The sequence below is a fragment of the Pleurodeles waltl genome, chromosome 3_1 (assembly GCF_031143425.1).
Source record: "Pleurodeles waltl isolate 20211129_DDA chromosome 3_1, aPleWal1.hap1.20221129, whole genome shotgun sequence".
Lineage (NCBI taxonomy): Eukaryota > Metazoa > Chordata > Amphibia > Caudata > Salamandridae > Pleurodeles > Pleurodeles waltl.
Genome location: NC_090440.1, coordinates 313,541,013 through 313,553,203, shown reverse-complemented (window position 1 = coordinate 313,553,203; position 12,191 = coordinate 313,541,013). Strand labels below are relative to the sequence as shown.

The 12,191-nt window shown below is 39.4% G+C and overlaps 1 protein-coding gene across 4 annotated transcripts in view; it reads right to left on the bottom strand.

Moving 5' to 3' along the window:
- MYO5A (myosin VA) overlaps positions 1 to 12,191 on the bottom strand; it is a 571,522-nt gene that overhangs the window by 153,149 nt on the left and 406,182 nt on the right. For all 4 annotated transcript variants that reach the window (XM_069222454.1, XM_069222456.1, XM_069222457.1 and 1 more), the window contains exon 16: positions 9,330 to 9,427. In XM_069222454.1, coding sequence (XP_069078555.1) covers positions 9,330 to 9,427 — 98 coding nt within the window. The remainder of the gene's footprint in view (positions 1 to 9,329; positions 9,428 to 12,191) is intronic.

Sequence of the window (12,191 nt, the reverse complement as noted above, 5' to 3'; positions counted from 1 at the left end):
GGGTCAACATATTTAGAAGGCAAAAGTAAAATGAAATAATGTGCTTGAATGTGAATGTGAGTGCAGTGCATGTTTGGAGTGGTAAAAAGAGGGAGCTCCGAGGGAGTGCATTCAGGGGAGTGAAAAGAGGGTGCTGAAGAGAAAAAGGGCATACGCATCTACATAAAGCACACAAAGGCCTTACTTCTTTCATAGGACTCAATAATATTTAATTCACAGTATCACCATTTCAGAATTGAAACATTTTCAATGTTGATTATTTACAATTAATCATTGTTGTTACTCATTTATCTTAAGTAGTTAACCACTGACAAAGCCAGTAGAACTGACAGGTTTTAGGAGTATGTCAAATGTGTTATATTTCTGGATGCAATTACATCTCCGAGATACAGGCCAGGTGGTGCACTATGAGTCCCTTTTAGAGAGCTCCCACTTTTTTAATCCGACTTTTAGACCTGTCTGCACATATTTCTGTATGAATGATTGCAGGCAGTAGTTGTGGGTGCTTCCTGATGCCTGGTTAGGGAAATTTCTTCCAAAGTTGATGCCACATGCAGGTCAAGACACTGGGCAAGCACACACTTTAAAGGGCCTGAACTTATTGTGCTGTATAAGTTGCACATTAAAGTAACTGTTGAACGTATTAATGCAGTAAGCTATGGGGCAGTTCTTAATGTGTTTACTATTTAAAGAATAAACGTTCCCACTGCTTTATAAACCTTGATTCTCACTAAATTCATTTGCTTTCAAATGCACTATTTGTCAATCTTTTTTCAATTTTTTCTTTGGAGGAGGATCCACCTTGGACCCCACGTTTGTTTATTAAACTTGCTTGCTTCACTTGCAACATAAAACTCATACCCAACTTTTACGTCCACCCACTTTCAAATATCACCAGCCGCCACTGTAAGTAGACCCTTAAAGCATGTATCAGGCCTGCCATTGCAGCATGTGTGCAGTTTAAATATGCCAGTTTGAAATGGCAAATGAACACATTGCCAGACCTAAAACTCCCTTGTTAATACATAAACGTAATCCCTACTGTAGGTCGCAAACACAGAGACTTTTTAAGGCATGGGCAAAGTGGGCACTAGTTTTTCATGGGGCCCCCTGATAGACTAAGCTCTGTCCTGCAGAGTGTCTTGCCTTGATGATATTGAATAATTCATAAGCAAATGGTTTTAAATACCAGTTTCCTTTAATTTATTTGTATATTTGGTTTATGTGTGAGTCTGTTACAGATATTGTCCAGAGAAATGTTTGGTTTAGGTTTCAGGCAACATCCATAAAAATGTTTCTTCTATATCAAAACAGGACCTCTCTTTTGGGAAATGAGAGGGTGTCACAGAGAGTATGTGCAATAATGCCCAAGTGCTGCTGCTGAGTTACAGTATTAAAAACACACATCACTATCCCTGCATAATGGATGTGAACACATTCAGAATTTGGACTAGAGTGCCACTGCATTGTAAGTGACCTGGCCAAAGAGGGCATGAAAGAACTTAAATTATATCATAAATTCAAAGCTGTTCCGAACAGAGTCCCACAAAATACGTTTAACCCAGGGCCCCACAACACATACAATGACCTTGTCTAAACATAAAACTAAAATTTGCTTTTCACTACTGTGAGGCCTGCCTCTCCCATAAGATAATATTAGGTTATCTTATTATACATAATTATAACTTTTGTATAGGAGCAGGTGGACATTTCATGTTTGGTGACTAACTAATTGTAATTTAAAATCCTCTTTAATGGCAAAGTTGGACTTTAAGTAACAGTTTGGAAAATGCCACTTTTAGGACGTTATACTACAGTATACACAAATGAATGGCTGTAATGCTTGAATTATTCTCAGACACTGGTAATTACTTGGGCTGCATCCTTTTTGCACACCATGCAACCTCAGGAACTGGGATATGGCCCAAGCGACTGCCGGGGGTTTAAATCAGTTCAAGCATTCCAACCATCATATTTTTGTTATTGCTGTTGACTTTGAGAAAGTTATCATTTTCTTTTCCTACCCATTTGGTGTCAGCAGCGTGTTTCCAGGGTTACATAACAAGTTGTAATGTATTTGTCATTTGTGCATTTCTCCCAGACAGCCACACAATAGAGGAACTGGGTGTTGGCAGGATAAGCCATCCTAGCAGGGCGAGGGGAGCTGAGCTCTGCACAACATCACTTGCATTTAAAAGACACTGCCTCAGCTGACACACAACAAACTTCACAGTGACACATTGTGGCTGCAGACAACCTTGGACCAGGGTAGGGAGACAGGGAATTCCAGGCACATCTGTAAGGGGAAAACTCCAGACAATTCTGCCATTTCAAAGCTGGCACCAGGTATAAAATTAGGAACATCAGACCCATAATTCAGCTCACTTCTGGGCCTTTGGAATGACTCTCAGAGGACTGTCCTGCTGCCTGTGGCCTTCTGTGTATTTCAGAAGACTCCTGCTGCATAAAGAGGACTGTCCTGCTGATTGACACCTGCCTTTCTGCAAGACTTCCAGAATGACTCCAAGGGCTAGTTGGCTGTTCTCCTGATCAGATTCTCGTGGACAGAAAAGACTCCAACCATCTTGAACCTGCACCTGGACCCTCCAAGTATAGCCACTCCTGTCCCGGAACCCTGGAAGTGATGCTGAAGGTACCTAGATAGCCCAAATCCAACACTTGGATTTTCAGCCAAAAGTGCTCTGAGAACAGAGAGGACACAAGGACCTACCTGCTAACCGATACGCCGAATGTGCATCGCTCGTCAGTCTGTCTCACAGTAGCTCCCTCAACGTTCTTCTCCACAGCAGCAAATCCTGTTTAGCTGCTCCTTCCACAAGTGGTATCCAGCCTCTTGGAGCCCTCCTTGGCTGCAGCATGCAGCTTTATCCAGCTGTGGTTTTGACTTCCATGAAAAAGACTAAGTCGGAATGTAGAAATCATCACTATGATTTTGTTCAGTGGCTCCCTGACAATGGCACCTTCTCTTCATCCACCACTGGCTGCGTTGCTCCACTGAACTTTACTTTCTCATACCTTGTTTTTCAAACTTGTTTTTGAAGTCCAAAGGTAAGTGGAGACCGTGCCAATCCACTTCATATATCTGAACTGCGCTCTATCGTAGTTGACTATTATTTTCATCTTTGCCTTAGTGTTGCACAACTGGATGTCCAAATTTGGAGCTTTGATCTTTAGAAATTCATAACTCAGGTTATACTGATTGGATTTATTTAAATGTATTCTAGTCTAAATTAGTGTAGGATTTTTATTGTGCTCTATTTTCAGTTTATTACTGTTTAAGTGCTGAATAAATATTCTACACATTGCCTCTAAGTTAAGCCTGACTGCTTTTCTGCCAAGCTACAACAGAGGTTAATTTAGTGACTTTTTGGAGTTCACCCTGACAAGGCTAGTGGCTGTTGTTTGAGTAGAGCTCATCCCCCCAACTACAACCCAGTTTCTCACAGTTATCCAGATCCATCATAGGCCATGCACTCTGAATCTGGAATGCCTTACCAAACACCAAGAGCGCAACATCATTCTATGTTTTCAAGGTATGTCTCACAAATCTAGTCATCAACAAATACTTGATCATACAAAGTCAATTGTTGTATGTCTATCTCTAATTTGTATACTTTATTTCTCTCCAAAGCTGTATATACTTTACCTCAATGTGACTGATGCCTAAATGATTTGGAATAAATTCTCTAAACACCAATCTTCATCATCTATAATGGAACAGTAAAGACCCATGGTACAGATGGTGTTTAAAGATATGTAAATGTAAAGCTCGATTGATTTTGCCTTATGGATGTGCCAAGCAATATGTCACTGACTACAGCGATGCTTATTTCACCTCTCAAAGTTTTTTCTACACATAATTCACATAATACCAACCCACTGTAGCGGCCTTATAAATAAACTTGCAATTATGTATATACTTAGCATCCAAACCAGATCTACTTAATTACTACCAATGTCTAAGTGTAACCTCAGCTACTATATTAACACCTTTCTCTCTGTGATGAAATGGTTCTGAAAGGGGTCTCACTGTAATACTAGCCCTAAAACAATCTCTATATATGTACCCATAGCAACTGTATATTTTTCATAATCTTATATTAGCTTGTATGCTATAAGAAGATTGAATTATTTTCATTAAAGTATGCTGAATTATACTAACTTTACTCCATGTTACATTGTTTCACTGCCTATGAAGTGCTCTGAAGACCTTTTAGATATAGACTGAGTGACCTAAAACAAGTATAAATACATTAAATAAGTAAATCAGCAATAGTGTTTTTAATTGCTGATTGCATTACACCAATGAAAATATTAGTAAGATGCAGGATAATAAATTCAGGTTTTCTGGAGCTTTAGTGGTAATTGGTACCCTTCACACAGAAAGTTCGAGCTAATGTTTCAAACTGATTATCAGGATGATTATTACGTATATTTTCAAGTATATATATTGGTGCGAATGGATGAAAGCCCAGCATTCTTAGCAAGACAGACACTATTCTGATTGATTTTGGCCTCTCCTTTGAGAGCAGATTTTCTTGTAGCACAAGTTTTCCTGACTTTCCCTTGAGGCATTCCTCAGCTGCGGAGCAACTTTAATGCTCCTTTTTAACAAGTAAACGTCTCCCACTTCCCATCTGTTTTGTATGATTTTATTGTATGGTTGTGTTAGTGTTTAACTAGCGTATTATGTTTAGAAATCTTTGCTTGCTAATCGTCAATCGTTTGTAAAGTAATGCTCATGTACTATGCTGAGGTTCCACATATCTTTAGCTTATGATGAGAGGTGAAATATATCTTTAATAATTAGCTTATAACATTTATGTTGTGAGGTGCAACTACTTGAGGCAAACAATTATAAATATTTAATTATCATTGTTGCAATATTCACAAGTCCAAAGCACTGTTCAGTAACAGACACCAAACCAAAAGGAAAGTGAAAAATCAAATCTTTATGGTGTATGAAAAATAAAGGATATGAAAAGTGCACACAACGACCTCAGAAAGTATCCAGGAGCTGTAGGAAAACTACAAAACAAATATCCTATCAAGTTATATTATTATATAAATCTTCAGCTGTTTGCCAAAGAGCTGTAGTTTGGCTTAAACATCGAGAGAATTTGAACACGAGGTCAAGATTTTACGAGTAAGAAATAAAAGGCACGCTTTTAATGTCAAGTCCAGCAGATTGGGGTTCTTTAAGCAGCTAGCCTATAGAAGAGCAGAGCTGATAAGATGTCTTATCAGTAGTTAGAAAACCAGACAAATTCATGGATGAACCAGTGACAAATGCAAAGGCTGTTCTTTATAACAGACGCCTGTAGACTCCGGTCCCTTCAGAGAAGGCATTGAAGTAGCCTTGTCGCAGCATTTTTTATAGAATGCTGCAGGGCTACCACCATGTATTAGGTCATGCCCAAGTGTACAGATTTACTGTAGTCAAGGCAGGAATGGACACCACTGCATGGGTCACAGATTTAACTAAATAGAGCAGATAGATCTTGCTTAAATAGAGCAGATAGATCTTGCTTAAAGGTTTAAGGTACAGAAAGTGTGCATGGCCAGCTTGTTAATCTGTAACTTAAAGGTGAGTATTAAGTCATAAATTACGAGAGACTGTAAAGCTGCTGGAAGGAGCAGAGGAGAATTCAAAGAAGCACATCAAGTTTCTGACCAAGGAGAAGGAGTACCACTCAAAATAAGGACTTACACCTGTAGAGCTTTTAGGAATTCAAGCTCATCCAGTTATCAGTGTACATAAAGAACAGGCATGAACACATTTGATCAGGCTTGCTCATACAGATGCATGTGTGAACAAAGCAGCGCTCAAGCCACAATGCTAAAGGACCCCCACAAAAAAAAGGCCAAAAAGCACACTCTAAGTTGGAGGGGTGGAAACAATCTAAAGGAAAGAGGTGATCCAAAACAAGATAAGGTCTGTCACAACTAACTCCCAAATGAACTGCAGTAGAAAGTGGTGTCTAAAGCTACGGATAGGTCAAATAAGCTAAGAACAACTATTGTCCAAAGTCATTCACAATTCAGAACTGTGCTGTAACTCGCATCTATTCCATGCCCTAATTATGAGGCAAACATTTTATTTATGTTTTTTTTTTTTTTCCAATTCAATTAAATTCTTTATTTATGCTTTGGAACTTAAAAGAGGTCCACATAAAAACTAGATATAGCAATAAGAGTGAAGCACATTAATACAAATAACACAAAGTTTTTCAAGAACATTTGTAGAAGTAATTTTATGTATCAGATATTTAGAAAAAGTCTCTGCCACCACAGCTCAATTAATATTATTCTTAAAAACAATTCTGCTTAGAATTAGATGGTGGAAAAGGAACAGTGCAGTGCAAACAAATGGCACACGGAAAAAAAATCCTTAATGCCCATATTATCAGGGTACAAGGGCCATGATATAGCAGCAAACCTCAATCAAATTAATATAAATTCATAAGCACCTCTAAGAAAAATTAAATGTATGTGCAAATAAATTAATTTTGAGTGGAGAAAAAATAATTCTCACAGCGCTGCAACTGATTTGATATTAGTCTTTAAGAACATTGTCTTAGAAAGAGGCGGCACTGAATGGTCAGTGCGGGGCATAGCACAATTGTTGAGATCCTCAATACCCATGCTACACAGATTGCACACATTGTCTTTCCCAGCATATCACCTGCAACAATTTTCCCTAGATAAGGACTTTCGACCTCCATCTTCTCTGAACTAAAAACCGAGACATAGTTACTGGTATTTCAGCCTTGCTCTTTGAGACATTAATCTTCAAATAATGAATAGTGCCGTACTGTGTAATGAGACCTGCCTATTATTCAAGCCCTTGCGAGTTAGATTCAGGATTGCAATATCATCCACATACATCTAGCAAGGGAAAGGGTGGCCACCTATCGTAGGAGCATGGAGGTCTGAGACATACAACGAAAAGAGTTAACGAAGCCAGCAGGCAACCCTGTTTCCAAGTGTTTTTAGTTGGAATTATTGAGGATAATCCCTGATCTCTGCCAAGCAGTAGCTGAAACGAGGTAGATGAATGGACAGCGATTATTAATGAAAGGAGAATATCGGGCATAACTTCTTTAATTTCTTACATAATGTTGGACGGTCCACCCTGCTGAATGCTGTAGAAAAATCTATGCATGCCACATATACACTGAGCCCTCAAACTGAAGTATACATTTCCACTATGAGTTTGAACATGCATATGTTATTAGGTATACAGTGTTTCTTTCTAAAAACCAATTTGTTCAATAAGGAGGATCTGGAAACTACCTTGTAAAAGGTCCAACAAGCTGCTGTTCCCCAGAAACTATGAAATGTTCTTATTGACAACACTTTCAGATGATCGTAAAAGAATTAGTAAGTACTTGTACTTAACCATATAACTACATGTAAACATTTTATACTGCATTAGCTACGTACAGGTTCCCTGAAACCTATTTAGTGCTTTGTGTTATTTTAAAGACCCTGACTGTTTTACCCTTCTAAAAAGTTAGAAGCACTATACTGCTAAGACTTGTTGTCTATGCACACCAATGGTAAAGAATATTTGATGAATACTTCTTTCTAAGCCCCAAACCTGAAAATAACTATTTCATGACTGTTCTGTGATACATAATAGCACAATATTTGTTCTTTATGGATATGTGCAACATGTTTTGTGCTTTTCATTGCAGCTCTTCTTTACTCTGAATATTTATAAAATTCAAGACCTCCAAAGCACCGAACCAAACATTCTCATATGCACAATAATCTTCTGAAATCCCTTTCATCAGACTTAAGAAATCAAACCAAACTCATGTCTTTCAGGAAATGATTAAGATCCCACCTGTCCCTAACAACCTGAAGGACTATGTTTCCAGTTGAACCCAGAGCTTACTCAATGGTTTAACTATTACAATGATGTTTCAACTTTAATGTTCTTATCTTTGTATTGTTTCTTTACTTAACTGTAAAGTGTAATGATAATGTATGATGCAGCACTGATGTTAAGTAAATAAAAAAAGAAATATCTGTTCAAGCATTTTTCGCTTTTAGGTAACATCTTCACATAACAGTATAATATTTATTGGGATAAAGCACTACAGAATCACAATAAATAAACACAATATAATTTGATGAATATAAAAGGCAAATGGCTTACATTTGCACAGATTATACATAAACCTTAACTGTAAGCCCTGCAAGGAATATGGTCGTTATAAAATATAGGTCTTAAAAATACCAACAAAGTTAAACACAAACCACTACACAGTAGAATCTGCATTATGCCAAATAGCATCAAACATTGCAATCTCAAGCCATAATCTTACCATGTAGATAGCCAGAGAGACAAAAATGTCTCTTCTAGAGGCTAATTCCAGTATGTATTGAAAGGTTGTCCATGATAGGTCTATAAGCGCTGGCCCCATGCCATATTTTCAATATAATCTCTGCCTAAGTATATTAGTTCAACTGAGTTTCAATGTATTGATGTATCCTGAAATTCTTTCAATGTATCCTGAGATTCTAGCATTGATCTTGTCCTCCAGTACCTATGTTAAAGACCCATAATACATAACTTTCAAATGCATAGTTATTACTTCCAGTAATATTGAGTGGAAACGGCATGCTTAAAGCACACACATAATGTTACACTAACATTGATCCCTTGTGCTATCTGAAGATCATTGTCAGACAGAAAATGTCAGAGCAGTCCAAGATAACAAATAATACATTTACACTCCAGTCCGAACAAGCTGTGTCATTTGTACAGAGGAATAAAACTATTATGTTACAGCATATATCGAAATACATATTTTCTTAAGATTCTTCTGTACAACAAATAGCAAGCATTTGTCTGTCGCATACAGATAGCATTTGAAGGAATTGTAGATGGAATACAATGAGATCTTTAGACTAAAAAAACTCAGTCAATAAAAATCAAGCAATGGGACGGGAAAATAGACATAGCATAGATTCATGGCAGAGAAAGACAAACACTTCAAACCACAGATGTCATGCTAAAAAAAGACAATTGGAGTTTTTTTCATCTCAACCTGAGGGTGAAAGGATGTTTCAAATACCTGAGCAGTAAAATGTTCCTTATGATTAGTCACTCTGCATTCATTTTCTACAGTTTCACTGTAATCGCTTAGGAAAATTCTGTCTTCTTTAACTACAGGATTTTAGCCATGCACCTGTAGTTAGCTTGTAAGGAACACAACAAAAGCATGCAAGCAGATCCACCTTCTCTAAAGAGATTTTAGTAGGAAATACAATTTCTTTCAATGATTTCAACTTACGTGAAGGGGTACTTAAAATCATTGGGTTTAATGCAGCGCACATAGTGTGGTGTGGTGGCATTTAGGGTCTCCATCAGCAGGTTCAGGGAGTTCCGAAACTGCAACATTGGAAGAAAGGGGAGATGTCATCACAGTAAAAATCCATATGCGTGCCAAGATGTTTAAGACAATTATCTTGACCTTAATTTTCGTGGCTATTATTTTTTCATTGTCACTTGCGAATGTGCTCCCACGTTGCAAATGTTGACCACCTAGCCATAAGGGAATATTTCTTGAACATACATTCAAGCTGATGTACAAACCAGCGTATTCCTCCAATGCCTTTATTATCAGCAAGCTATCCAAGCAATCCAAAAAATCAAAACATTACAATAGGTAGCTTTCTTCATCTATGAAAAACACCCATCCTAACACTGACCAAATGCTACAAATTGAGCATTCTCATAATACAGTAATAAGTCGTGGAACATGTGTACATTAAATCAGTAAGGGTCCTCTGTATTCTGTGTGGCCTAATATTGTAATAAACAGGTTTGTTGAAGATTTCATAATGAAGGAATTAGCTAGAATTTATCTCCAAACTTTTTCAATATCCTGCAGCTCAAGTAAGATTTTCCTGTGTGAAGTTTACTTTTGTCTCACCACCATATAATATTTTGTGTCATCACAGATGCTGCAAAACCAGTCTACAAAAGGAGAGAGCAGCTGAATCGGTGGCTTGGTAATTCATGCCAACAGACTAGCAGTCTGTTCCACTGAGGTTTACAGGTCTCAGCACATCAAAGGCCAGCACGACAAGACAATCCTCAGTGAAAGTGCACATAGTTATTGTGCATTTCATACCAACCACCATACATTTAGAACTTTCATGTCACTAATTATTTATGGTTTAACTCTTTTTATAGATATTGCATACAATTAAACACTGCCTATATCCAGAGACCAGCAGGATGGTGAGCGTAATATATCATGTTAAATTTAGTCCCTATCTCGGATTATTACGATGTAACAGTAAATCCAGGAGCGGCTCGCAGGGATTTTTCGGGGCGGAGGCGCAGGAGAAACTTAATAAAAAAATTGCTTACCTGCTTTGCTCCTGCGCCATTCCTCTCACGTCGCTACTGCAGGCACAGGCTCCCAGCCTGCTCTGCGCCAATCCTGATGCTGATTGGCTGGGACTGCCCAGACAGGGTACTCCCAGGCAGACTGGGAGCCTGTGCAGGCTCTCTCCAGCCAAGCAACTGTGAGCCTTGTGTGCATGGGTGTTTGGCCTGCCGCGCCTGAGTAAACTCCAAATAAACCAAGCTTCCCTCCCCGCTTCATCTCCTGTTTATGGCTCCTTGACCTCTCGTTTGTACTCCAGTGCATGTTCTTTTCTTTCCTATAGCTCTTCACCCACTTCCATTCCTAAATCACACACGCCATTCCCACTGCCCATTTAGCATTGCTCTCGTCCTACAGTAAGAAGGACCCTCAAATAACCTGGGGCAAGTAACCTCCCAGAATTCCGATGTCAACAGACCCAAACCTGATTTCCATAGTATTGCAGATTTGTTTCCGCTTCTCCATTCCAGTTACTTCCCAGATCCTTTATAACCACATTCTGTAACTAAGAGCATCCGCCTTGCCCCACAGTCTGGGCACAGTCAGTTTAGCTGCATTCTAGAGCAGAGTAATTAAGCTTTGGGAGTGTGCTGGATCTCAAAGTCTGTTCGCCACTCTCAAGATAATATATGCTGGAAAATGAATACCTTTAATATTAAACATCAAGTCTAGCAAATCAAGAAATTCTGTCCAATATCTTTTAAGCTTCGGACAATGCATTAGTAGGTGGAGAAGACAGCCTGTTCCCCCACATGCCCTCCAGCAACTGGTATTTCTAATATTATTCTATTATTGTACCCCGGAAGATGTGTAATACCAATATAAAACTATTTTAGTGATCATCTCTTAAGCTGGCAGTATTACTGTCTGATCTAGCATTGGTCAGCCTGCGCACCAGCTAGGCTTCCCAATGTTTCTGCCTGGTTCACCCCTAAGGAAGCTACATATTTCAGTAATCACCAATTTTGCCCAACAACAACCTTTCAAATAAACATAGGTGCCTCCTTGCCATACCTTTGAACTCCTTCTGTGTGACCTAGGGCTTTTTTCATGACACTGGCTGTCTAATGTCTGCCAGGGTCGCGGACCTCCACATTACGGCCGCGGCGGTAGCGCCGCAGTCGGACTGCCAGCACTGCCACTTTTCGCCGGCACGACAATGTGGCAGTGCTGGCGGTCCTAATCCACCAGGGCAGAGCTGCAAGCAGCACTGCCCTGGGGATTACAACTCCCTTCTCCACCAGGGGTTTCATGGCGGTAGCACCGCCATGAAGCAGCTGGCAGAGACAGAGTGCACTTGGCATAGGCAGTGCAGGGGGTCCCCTGGCCAACACCATCGCAAATTTCAATACGTACTACACATTGCCGCCAGCTCTATTACGAGCCAGAGACAGTCCTTTTCACACTGTGCCGGCTGTTTCCGCCCACTGACCCAGCGGGAAACTCGTAATGGGGCTGGCAGGGAGGTGGGCGCACAGGTGGCAACCTACCACTCTGGAATTTGGCGGACGGGCTTTTCCATCCACAGAAGTCAAAATTAGGGCCCCAGTGTCTAATCTGACAATAGCTTAGTACATCTGCTTCTGGGATCCCAAACTGATTTACTCATTTATATTTGCTTAAGGGTTTTAACACCCTCTCTTTCATACAAACCTCCTACTCTCTTACATCCCCCTGGCCACGTGAGGTACTGCTTTTTATCCAATACAAGAGTAAAAGCAGGGTTGCCTATAATCAGATTGAGAGGCGATGAAAAGG